At 46.9% G+C, this 12320-nt stretch overlaps 1 protein-coding gene across 1 annotated transcript in view; it reads right to left on the bottom strand.

Annotated features, from left to right (window-relative positions):
* Positions 1 to 8956: 8956 nt before the first annotated feature.
* SACM1L (SAC1 like phosphatidylinositide phosphatase) overlaps positions 8957 to 12320 on the bottom strand; it is a 51254-nt gene continuing 47890 nt past the window's right edge. Inside the window, exons 19-20 of the mRNA XM_052636451.1 lie at positions 11787 to 11844; positions 8957 to 9103 (exon numbers count right to left, since the gene is read on the bottom strand). Of these exons, the coding sequence (XP_052492411.1) occupies positions 8967 to 9103; positions 11787 to 11844 (195 nt within the window). The 3' untranslated portion in view covers positions 8957 to 8966. The remainder of the gene's footprint in view (positions 9104 to 11786; positions 11845 to 12320) is intronic.

The raw sequence follows: 12320 nt of genomic DNA, 5'->3' as shown, positions 1-12320 counted from the left end.
GTGCCTAAGATGACAGATTTCAATGTCGTCAGTGCAAAGTGAGTTCTATTCTCAGTCATGGTGAACCTGCAATCAACTGTATTCCTCCCTGAGAGGATGGGCTGTCCATCAAGAAAGAGGGGCTTTGCTCAGGGCTCACACAGGCACTCATGATTCCCTCACCTGCGGCCTCTCCACGAACAACCCCAAGCCCCAGTGTCTCAGAGCCCTCACCAGCTGCCAGAGCCACTGCAAGGATGAAAGTGAAGCCAACTTTCCCACAGGTCTAAGGTCATATTTGGACATAACGACCAGCTCTTTATAGGAAAGACCATGATCACAACTTAGTGTTAATTTACCTGTATGTAAGTCTTCTAAAATGTATAGGAAGACTGGTCTCAAACAGAGCCTTTCTTAAGTGGAGACACCATATTTATGACACGGCATTAGTCCACCATGCAAACATCTGCTTTTCACCTGTAACAGTAAGTAGGTCAAGGTCATCCTGACTTGAGAGGGTCCCTTCCTGTTCTAACATTCCTGAATCCCATGATCTCAGTGAAGCACAGGAAGGTTCTTTGGGTACACTGTACAGACATCTTTAAAGACACTTAAACACTCACCTGGGACATCGGCTGGAGATGGCTTTTCTTTTAAAACTTTATTTTCATGCTGTAAACTTCCAGTTTCACCTGATGCCCAGTTATAGAAAGACCATTTGGTGGTGTGGGGTAAGCTGGAGAGTCACATGTAAATCAATGAAGTTAGGAGAGACCCTCACCCCATATACAAAAATAAACCCCAAATGACCTAAAGACTTAATATAAGACATGATACCATAAGACTCATAGAAGAGAACATAGGCAAAACATCCTCTTGACATAAACCATACCAATATTTTCTTAGGTTAGTTTCCCAAGGCAATAGAGATAAAAGCAAAAATAAAATAGGGCCTAATCAAACGTATAAGCTGTTGCACAGCAAAAGGAAACCATAAACAAAACAAAAAGACAACCTATGGACTGGGAGAAACTATTTCCACATGATGTTACTAACAAGGGCTTAATTTCCAAAATTCACAGATAGCTCACACAACTCAACAGTAATAAAGCAACCTAACCCAAAAATGGGCAGAAGAACCAAAGACAACGTACAGATAGCCAATATGCACATGGAAAGATGCTCAACATCAGAAATGATTAGAGGAATGCAAATCAAAACTACAAATTAAAACATCACACTGGTGAGAATGGCCATCATTGACAAGTCTACAAATAGCAAATGCTGGGGAGGGTGCAGCAGAAAGGGACCCTCCTACACTCTTGGTGGGAACGTACACTGTTGCAACCACCGTGGGGACCAGTATGGAGGTCCCTCACAAAACCAGGGTTGCTGTATCACCCAGCAATCCCACTCCCAGGCCTATGTCCAGACAAAACTAGAATTCACAAGGGCACACGCACCTGTAATGTCTTGGCAGCACTATTCACAACAGCCAAGACCCGGTAACAACCTAAATGACCATCAGCAGATGAATGGAGAAAGATGTGGTGCGTATATGCAGTGGAAGATCATGGAGCCATGAAAAAGCACCAAACAATGCCGTTTACGGCGGCAGGGATGGACCTAGAGATCATGCTGTGCAAGCCAGAAAGAGAAAGGCAACTATTGTGCTGCCACTTCTACGTGGAAGCTAAACCTCGATGCAGATGAACTCATCTACGAAACAGAGACAGACCCAGAGAACCGACTTGTGGTTGCCGAGGGGGAGGGATGGTGGCCAAAGGATGACCTGGGAGTCTGGGAACACTATATACAGGATGGACAAACCGCACGGTCCTACCGAAGGGCGTGGGAACTGAGTTCTACATCCTGTGATAAACCGTAACAGGAAAAAAACACTTGGCTTTAAAATGTATGCATTTACGTACCACATCCCGTCAGTCCTGTGAGTTCTCATCAGAGGGTTCTTCACTGTCCAGACCCCTCAGCTGTCAAGGCTTGAAGAGTGGACATGCTCGAGAGGAGATACACAACACAGAGTCTGTTCCCACCACCTGACAGCTCGGCCCCCACCTCAGCCCTCAGTCACGATCCCTACAACAGAGGCCACCCATCCTGGCATTGTTCGTCAGCTGGGCGTCTCAGCCCCAAATGCCGGGGTCCTTAGGAGCGTGGACAAATTCTGTCCTCGAGCAGCACCGCACTCACCGCGCTTGGACCTCGGGGGTCCCTGCCAGCCCGCTGGGCGCAGGTGAAACTCCTGGTGCGCAGCCCACACCGTGGACCCTGCCACCCTGAGGACCGGTGCCCCAGTGAAGAGAGATGCGGAATGGGCCAGACGCTCAGGCACGTGGACATCAAAAGTGACCTGTACAAGTCAGAGAGCACGTTTGAGCACGGAAAAGTCTCTTCTCCGAAATAATTTCTGCTCACAAAAGTCAAATACAGAAGAACCATTCTTCTAGACTAATGTGCTCCAGATGAAAATGTCTCTAGTTTCAGTTCAGTTTTATCCTGGTTTCTAAGAACTGCATGAAGAGCAGAACATTTCACAGTCGTCCTCTTAAACCATTAGTCCTGTTTCAAAAAAGCCTTTCCTGGCTGTTTTCTAGGGACTGCACCAAGTAGTCATCTTGGCATCCGTCCACCCTCCTCCAAGAAGCTGGAGAAAGAAGGCACATTCCATCCCCGCACCCTTAGCGGCACCATGACATCAGCACCAGGCAGGGGCTCTGGAGAGCTTTCCACTTAAACTAAGAACACACCAATTCCTAGTGCTAAAAAATCAGGTAGGGAAATATTTGTGTTTTTAGCCACCGTCATAATAAAACCCTAAACAAGTATCTCTCTCGATCTTTTTGGTCATTTATGGGATGAAATCTCTAAACACAAGTTTTTCCCCTCATTATGTAAACATACTAATTTTGGGAAAAAAAGGAAAATAAAGGAACAGAGAACCCGTCCAATCTCTTACGTTTGCTTCCTGACATGCACTGAAGCCACACCAGCGCAGCAGTGTGTGAAGGTCATCACCTGAGAACAGGGTCAGACGGTAACAGGAAGGGCAGCTTCCCAAAGAAAAATCAGGAAAAAATTCTAATTTGCTGGATTTAAGCAGAATGTGAGCTCTTCTGAATTGCTGCAGAATCTTTCCAATCCTTCTGAGAGAGAGGTCCTGGGCAACCTGCCCACCTCAGGATCCCTTGTTGGTTGAGGCCACAAGAACCCACTCAATAGGCCTGGGTGTGACCTCGGAACTGTCCTGAGGGGGAAAAGGTGTGTTACCTACTGCGTTAGATTTTTTTTTTATAAGTTATTGTACATAAAAAATTAATTTATGGCTATTGACAGAAAAGCTGGGGAAAAGAACTCACCCAACATTTTCTACCAAACATTCAGGGAAAGAAAGAAAAAGAGTGACTGGTTTAAAAAATCCTTTTGCAAGGCAAAAAGTGCACCTACAAATATGAAATTCTCAACCAGAACTCTCTGACCGGCCTCTCCATGTCAGCCTCGTGTCCCCTGGCCACTGCCCACCTGTGCAGGGTCCACCTTTCACGGAGCCTGTGAAAACCAGCCCTGAGGAGGTTCTAGGGATAGTTCTGGTCCCTGGACTTGATCGCTGTCAGATTCTAGGAGAGAGAACAATACCAGATAATAAATGATACGATTACAGACCGCAGTCTTTTCTAAAAAGGAAATAAACGAGCCTGGTGATAGTGTGAGCGGGACAATGCATAATATCAAGTGGCTGAGGAGGAGAAGCGGGGCCTGTAGTTCCTGGAATTGCTGGAAGGTCCATCCAGGCAGAAGCAAAAGCAGTGCACAGGCCCGCACGGAGGAGGAGCAGAAAGGAGGCCTGCAGCTGGCCCAGGAGGAGAGTGACGGTGGGTGGGCGGGAGCAGAGGGACCAGGCCAGACGAGGCCTGGCAGCCATGACAATGAGGTCGCGTTTTCTTCAGAGAGCAGCGAAGTCTCACCCAAGGGCCTTACCGTGGGGCCCTGTGTCACCCAGCTGACACTGGAAGATGACCAGCAGCTGTGGAGAAGGGACCAGAGGGGCTATAGATGGGCTTAGGGGTCCACGTCAGAGACGGGGTTGGGGTGGACACTGACATGAGGAACTGGTGGGTCTGAGGTGTATTTTGGAGGGGAGAGTTGCCAAGACTTGCTTATGGACAGGGTGCGTAGTTGGAGAGAGGGATACAGTGTCACACTTACTGGGTGGATGTTGGTGGCATTTTCTGAGATGGAGAAAGCTGGGCATGGAACCAACCAGTCTACAGAGTATAAACCAAGAGCCCTGGGGAAAAAAAAAAACAAAACAAAACTGTGCTAGACTGCATGAAGTTTGAGGTGACTGTGCATCAGGGGGGAGTACATGGTAGACAGCTGAACATCAGAATCTAAGCTTCGGGAAAGATCCAATCTAGAGGCATAATTTTGGGAATCACAGTATAAAGATGCTATTCAACCACGGTTTCTCAACGGCATCACCGGGGGCAAGTGTGTACGTGGAGAAGAGGGCTTACGGCGGAAGGCTACAAAAACCCCCGTGTTACAGACACAGCATGGCTTCCTTTCCATCCTTCTCACGGAAGAGGGGGTCTGTGTGCCTCCCTGAGCATCTGAATGGGCTTCTGAGTGCTCCGACCAGGGAACCTGGTGGAAGGAACACCCTTTGACATCAGAGGCTCGACCACACAAGCTTCCACCTGGATTACTGGACCCCTCACTCAGGCCGCCCCAAGGCTGCAGAGCCATGCGGGAGGCGCTGAGCTAACAGAACCAGTGGCACTCACCTTCTGGCCTCCTTTGTTTAGCGCCAGACCAACCTGGACCAGGGAGACCAGCCCCTCTGTCAGCTGAGAGACCCAAGTCAGCGCCCCCTGGGTCACAGGAATCACCCAGCTGAGCTCACACCCAGCTGTGACTCCTGACTCACAACACTGTGAGACTACCATCCAGCAACAGGAAACCAGAACACAGAGAAGGTATCAATGGGTGAGAGCGTGGAGTAAAGAACCCAGGAGGAGGTGTGCTCCCAAAAGCTCAGACAGAAGGACATCTCCAGGTCTCCTAGACACGACTGACAACCTGTAGTTTCTACTTCTCACCTCAGAATCTACACTTAAACCCGACGGTAACAGGAGATCAATTTAGGACATGAAATTTAAGACGATATTTTAACGGATGACACTGTAGCTCTGCACAGCTAGAAAAATACATACACAAAAGGCATGCTTCATTGAAAATGGTGAGTGAAGAAAGAGGAACGCCTGGGCCTTGGGCTAAAACAAAAAGGAAAGACAAAGTCACGTTCAGAATAATCGGTTAAAGGAAGTGCTAAGAACAAGCAGGCCATCTAACCAGTTCAGCCAGGGCCCGGGCAGTTGTGGCGATAATTGCACATGTCACAACTCATTACCTGTTCCGCTCCCCGCAGTGAAACCCCATTCATGGCGCCTCTGTATAACGTCCAACCCAGAGGATGGGAGCTGGACCTCCAGGAAGACCTTCCGCCTGTAGAGTACCTGGGATTCTCAGCAGGTGTGTGCGTGCGTCTGCGTGGTGATCTTAGTGAACTGCCGTGTGGATGAGAATCAAGAAGTGTGAACAGACCAAGTTCAACACTCAAGTGAGGCCCAAATACAAATCTGACCCCACGTTTTTCAACTCCAAGGCCATTGCTCTCATGCGTGCCTTATCCAAAAGCAATTTCACAAGATGCTCTGTAAATAAAAAAATCCCACAAACCAACAATTCTGGTGCCGCTGTGTTACACTCACCCCTCTCTAAGAGTCAGTTTTCAAACCTCTGACAAGCCCAAGAGTTGAGACAACTGTGACTTTAATCTGATGTCTGCAAATGGCTCTCACCTCAGATCCCTACTGTCAAAAAAACAAAAACAGCTATGAGTACCTAAGACTCGGGTTACTGCAAAACACCCTCCAGAGAATCCTCTGGCCCACAGACTGAGGAGCCGGGGCCCTGAGCTCAGGGCAGAGCCAGGCCACCCTGCAAGAGGCGTCAGAGTGAGGACGCGTTCTCGGCAGTGGAGAAGCCCGACGCCCCTGGCAGTGGAGGGAGCCTGCGGTCCAACAGAGGCAATGCTGTACCACAGGGCGGGGGAGTCGGCAGGCTCTCTGCTGACTCTCCCAGGAACCAGGCGGGACAAGAAAACTGGACCGCGTGTCGGATCACAGCACACAGTCCCTCCTGGGCTGTGCTCCTCCATCCGGTACCTCAGGTTTGGCCACGCGACCTGCTCTGACCAATGACATGGGAGCGGAAGGGGCTGTCACCTTCACGCGGAAATGTCTCCCTTTCCTTCCTGCGAGGACAACTGGTCATGTTCCCGTGTGAAGCTGTTCCATCACTGGGCCCCAGAATGCAGACGGCACGTCGCAGAGCTCCAGCAGACCCTTCAAGGATACACAGAAGCAGTGAGAAATAAGCCTTTGTTTTTTTTTTTATGCCCTTGAGATCTGTGGCTCATTTGTTACCTTAGCATAACGTGATCTACCTGGACGGACACAGACCCTTTCCTTACTTTACAGGGAGGAACAAAGACCTGAAAGGTGAAAAGATCAAAATTATGTCAGAAGGACCCCTCCACCCCCACCTTGGAGTTGAGCCATGTGGCCTTCCCCAGGCACAAGCAGTGGGAGGAAATGTTTGGTAAATTCAACACCACTGAAATTGCACACTTCACCAAAAGTAACAAGAAAATGAAACGAGAAGTCACAGATTAGAAGATACATATAGTACACATAACCAACAGAGAATTCCTCTACAAACAAGGATTCCAACACATCTTTAAGGACAAGCAATCTCACAGAAAATGGTCAGAAGACCCGAAGGCACAGCACAGGAAACACCCGATTCTCAGCAGCTCTGAATCACGACCTTGGATCGCTCCCCTCCTTCCAGGCTACGTGACCAGACCTGCAGAGAGGCCCTGCCCTGTACTCGCACCCCGCGTGGTCCCCTCCCGAGTGCGCCGACCCAGTGGCTTGTTTCTAGCGCAGAGACTATGGCACACGTGAAATAAGAGGACACTTCGGAGAGGAGGTGGAAGAAGACTGTGACTTACGGGCTTTGACGAACCAAACTGCCAAGACAGAGAGGCCTATGTGGCAAAGAACATAATGTTTTAAAGGTAAAAATGACCGTGCACTGCTTTGCATGATTCTTAAAATTCTGAAATAAAAAAGATCATCCCTTTGAAGACAAGGTGCAGGAATGACACCAACATTAGTAAGAAAAGAATATGTCATTTTATTTTCACTTACAGATGAGACAGTACATGAATTTAGGAATAAAATCACTGCAGGTTTCTGAAATATTGACACCTCAAGGTCTAACACACCAACATTAGCCCATTCACTGCAAAACAGCCACATTAGCAGTTCAGATTTGGTCTTTGTCATGGTTGTTGAAATAAGTTCTTAATGTGAAATGCCCAGTAGCATCTGACGATACATCACAGTAGACGTGAGCCGAGTTTTGATATTTCCTCTTTGGAACAAATGATGCTTATTTACAAGTTAAGAGTAGGCAGTTCTAATTACTTACCCTATTGTGAGTGTTAACGACTGACTTTAAGCTACAGAGGGTTTTCCAGCTATTATTTCCTTTAGAGTTTCTAAAAGCAACAACTCTTATTAATGTTTATAAACGATAATGTTGGAAAAAAAAGGTGATATTAAAATCAAGGTGCTTTTTAGAGATATTTAAGGACAACAAAAGGTATTACCATTGGAAAAAAAACTGTACATATTTTCAAGCACAACACAAATATTGCAGCAGGATTTAATCGAACTATTTTAAAATAGTGGCAACTGCACTACCTTAGATACTTTCTAGTTTTTAAACCTCATAATTACAATTTCAATATACAGTTTTCCGACTTATTCATTAGAATTATGCACAGCTTCTAAAGCATATTTTTCAGGTTTATTTCTGCACATAAATTAAAGCTGTAAGTTGGTCCTTGATCTGGAGAGCAATAACTACCTGGAAGCACTAAATTTCAGACACACTTATTGATGCCAACAAAAATAATTACAGAGTGAAAAGCGCCAACACTGCCGTGCGTGGACAAGCAGCTGCTGCCTCCAAGGGCAACACGGAATTCGGCATGAGACGCGCTCAGGGACCTGCATGTCTCGAAGAAAGACGCTAGGAAAGCACAAGGGCCAGGAGGGAGGAGCTGACCAACCGAGGGTGTTTCCCACACTGGGGCAATCCTGAAGACCAAGGAGGCTTTGGACCTCTAGCATGAGGAAGAGACTTTACATTCGCTGATTTCATCTACACCTTTTAAAAAAGATAGAGTACATCTGAACTTCTTTCATCACACTTAAACTGCACAGCTCAAGCTGACTGAACTCGTAAGGCAGCCCAACTAGAACTCGAGAGGAACACCAGACCCTGGTCTCCTCTTTCCTACTATGTAGTCATGGACAGTTTCGTCCAAGTATCTGATCTATTAGGAGATTTACATGTTATGAACAGACTAGATAGCTTATCGTTAAGCTGTTAAGAAAAGTCCAAAGGTATATGGAAAAGTAAGCCTGCTAATACCAACTGCTTTTACAGTGACAATAAACTGAGCTAGAAAAATAATTTCACTGTTTCAAATGAGGGAAGAAGCTAGATTTTTTAAATATGTTACTCATTCTGCAATGGCTGATTAAACTGATGATGTATAGGTTCCTTCCATTCGTGAGCTGAATTCAGGTTACATTTTAATTATAGACTAGCTTCAAATTATAAATATAACTATCCCAATAGTAAAGAGATCATCAAGGCAGTAACACCAGATCAACCCTAAGTCATCACCCCCACACCAAGCACAAGATGTGCTCCTGGATAAACGATTTACAAAGACCTCGGCTGCCGTGGAAAGCGGGTCAGTAAAGACTCCAGTTCTGCATGATGGAATCTTCCAGGCCAAGCCGCTTTCCACAGACACAAATTCAGTCTATCTTTTCTTTTTGGACCAATCTGGGAGCATCAACAAAGTCTTTGCCATTGTAAAGAATAATAAAAAATGTTCCGATGCTTGCGACTCCCCAGAAGAGCACATAGGCCAGTGTTTCTGTCCAGGTGTCACCTGTTGATTTTAAAAAACAAAAAACTGATAAATAACAAGCCATTTTATTGACACCAGTTCCAGCTTTCAGCTGTTTAGCACATCTTGACAGCATTCAAGTTTACAAACACATCCAAAGGAAAAACTTAAGAACCTCTCAGTTAAGGTTTGAACCAGTGGTTCTCTGACTCTGGCTGGCTCGAGAATCTTCTTCAGGGCTGGAAACAGTGTCAGCTGCGAGGCTCATCCCCAGCCTGTGTGCTTTGGCAGGGTTGGAGCAGGGCCCCCGAAGCTGCATTTCTCATAAGTTCCCAGATTATGCTGATGCTGCTGGTCAAGGGACCACGTTTGAGAACCACTTGACTACACTTCCCTGGTGACTCAGACATTAAAGAATCCACCTGCAGTGCAGGAGAGCCGGGTTCAATCCCTGGGTTGGGAAGATCCCCCAGAGAAGGGAATGGCAACGCACTCCAGGATTCTTGGGCTTTCCGTGTGGCTCAGCTGGTAAAGAATCTGCCTGCAATGTGGGAGACCTGGGTTCGATTCCTGGGTCAGGAAGATCCCTTGGAGACAGGCAAGGCTACCCACTTCAGTATTCTGGACTGGAGAATTCCATGCACTGTCTAGTCCATGGGGTTGCAAAGAGTTGGACACGACTGAGAGACTTTCACTAAAAACCAAAGTAGGGGCTAGAAATCAAACACTGTCATATCTGACACCACAAAGATCATTATGTTACAAGTAACTGAAGTCAGAGATTACTATCCACAGCATCCAGTCCATCTTCACTTGTGCAACAGTCACATTTCTACAGCTGCTAATTCTGACAGCTCGGGTTTTAAAGCTCTTTCTGGATAAAGAGAAAGGTGGCTCCTCAAAAGTCTACCCTGGGTCGCTCCCCAAAGGGATGGTCCCTTTGTTCCAGCTGAGTCTCGGTCCTGACATCCCTGTTTTTGCAGACGTTCTACAGGGAAATGTGCGTATATAAAAAGACCAAGATAACTCAACAGTGGAGTGGCTCCCAGAAAAGGCATCCCCTGGGCAGTGTGTTAAACAAAGAAAGCAGAGGACCAAGGGCGTGGACTGAGCCATGAGCACCACAGTCCACTGGTCCCTCCTTTTCCTTCCTGCCCCGAATGTGACACAGGCCCCCGTCCTGGCACACAGCGATGCTACACTCGAGATGCCCTGGCCTGTTTTCGTACTGTGAGAGTTCTCACATTTTCAAACAGCTGCAAAAACAGTACGCAAGAGAGACCATACGTAGCTTGCAGAATCTAAAATACGTATTGTCTGGCTCTTTCCAGAAAACATACGCTAACCTGTGCCCTAGAGTAACAGGAGGGCAGCTCCTTCCTGTGTTGTGACCACCTTCACTGCTGAACACTCAGGGATTACAGAGACGAACAAGTTTCGAGCCACCCCTGGAGAAGCTGGCAGAATTAGTGTGCGGGGTGAACAGGAGGCCTTAATTCAGGAAACTTTTGCTGAGGGCTTCCTGTATCCAGTATTCTTGCCTGGGAAATCCCATGGACAGAGGAGTCTGGTGGGCTACAGTCCATGGGGTCACAAAGAGTTGGACATGGCTGAGGCAACTTAGCACGCATGCCCTGTATCCTAGGCACAGGAGGTAAGATAGTAAGAAAGACAGGTCTTTGCCTTCAAAAAGCTGCTGATGCGCTCAGAAAGATGAGCAAGTATGCAAAGCATTCCCACTCTACCCAACTAGAAACACACGCTGGGTGCCGGGACACCACGGAGCGGAGCGCCTCCGAAGATGAAATCCCTCAGTGCTGAGGCTGTTAGGAGAGGAGTGCTCTCGAGGGAGCGACACGCCGCGCTGTGGAACCCAGAAAGGGGGGGCTGAGGTCTGTGCAGGGGAGCGCAAAGGGACACTCGATGAGAGGGGAGCCTGTCAGCCCAGCGATTTCAGGACGGAGGCTGAGCCCAGCAGTGCCCTTCAGAGTGGCTGAGGCTGCACCTCCAGGCAAAACACCAGCATCACAGACTCATTCTCAGAGCACTGAATATTACTAACTAAGCGGTTAAGTAACTTAACCCCATTAGTTTAGTGACACAGGAAAACACTAAGAGGAAAAAGAAAAGCAGCAACACTCCTGTTTGTTGGCTCAGGTCCCTAGGCAATGTTTCTATTTAAATTTAGTAAGTAATGTATTAATCTCTAATAATATTGACTTGCCCAACAGTAGGTGCTTGGTTACATAAACTATACATCCATCAACGGAATACTTTGCAGCCATTCAAAATAAAAGACATGGGGAAATGTTTATACTACTCAGTGAAAAAAACAGTACAAAAAAGTTTATAGGATCTGCCTTTTGAAAAAAAAATACACATCTATAAAGATTAAAACATCAAAATGTTGAAGAGTAATTAGCTGATCTCTGAAAGGCAAGGTGATAACATTTTCTTTTTTGTCTAACTGTATTTTCTGTAATTACTATGTATTACTTTGGTAACGAGAAAAAAAAAGTAAAGAGCTTAAGTGGAAAAAAACACACCATCAAGCTACCGAGTATGCATTTTCCTTCCCGTCACATCTAAGGACGCACCTCACCCGCTCCCTTTGCTCATCCAGTTTAACAGGGACACACCACGTACTGAGCAGGTGCAAACTGAAGACGCTGTACAGGAAAGTTCAACATTCTAAAAGATGAATGTGAAATCAGTGCAGACTTACCAGCCATCAGCAAACAGATAATGCACATGGAAAAGGCAACCACCATGATAATAGGCAACTGGAAAAGGAAAGAGAGAGAAACCATCACGTAAGATGCTAATCGATGGTTGCAAGATCAGCTTCCCTGAAAGACAACAGAACCCGTCTGCATCTAATATACAAAATACCTTTCAGCAAAACATCATTAGAGTTTTGATCATAACTGTCCAAATCTTCAAACAGATTAAAAGAAAGTGGAAGGAGGTCACCCAGATGTGTACTCAGACTCTAGGCCCCTGACTCCAGGACACCCTGCCCGCTGGCGTGAAACCCCAGAGAGGCTCTTGCAAAGTCTGGTGAACGAGTCAAAAACGAGAGACGTGTCAAACACATACATTGACCTCTACATCGCAAATTTGCCTCCAGCAACCCCTGAACCTCCGGGGGAGCAGAGTCTCCCTGAAACAAGAGAGCCCCACACCTGTTCCGCATCTGTGTTCTCACTTAAACAGCATCTGCGGCTAGACGTCTAGGCGCTTCTGCGTCTAGGCTACG

The sequence above is a fragment of the Budorcas taxicolor genome, chromosome 1 (assembly GCF_023091745.1).
Source record: "Budorcas taxicolor isolate Tak-1 chromosome 1, Takin1.1, whole genome shotgun sequence".
Taxonomy (NCBI): Eukaryota; Metazoa; Chordata; class Mammalia; order Artiodactyla; family Bovidae; genus Budorcas; species Budorcas taxicolor.
The sequence above is the reverse complement of the archived record's forward strand: the minus strand, read 5'-3'. Positions and strand labels throughout refer to the sequence as shown.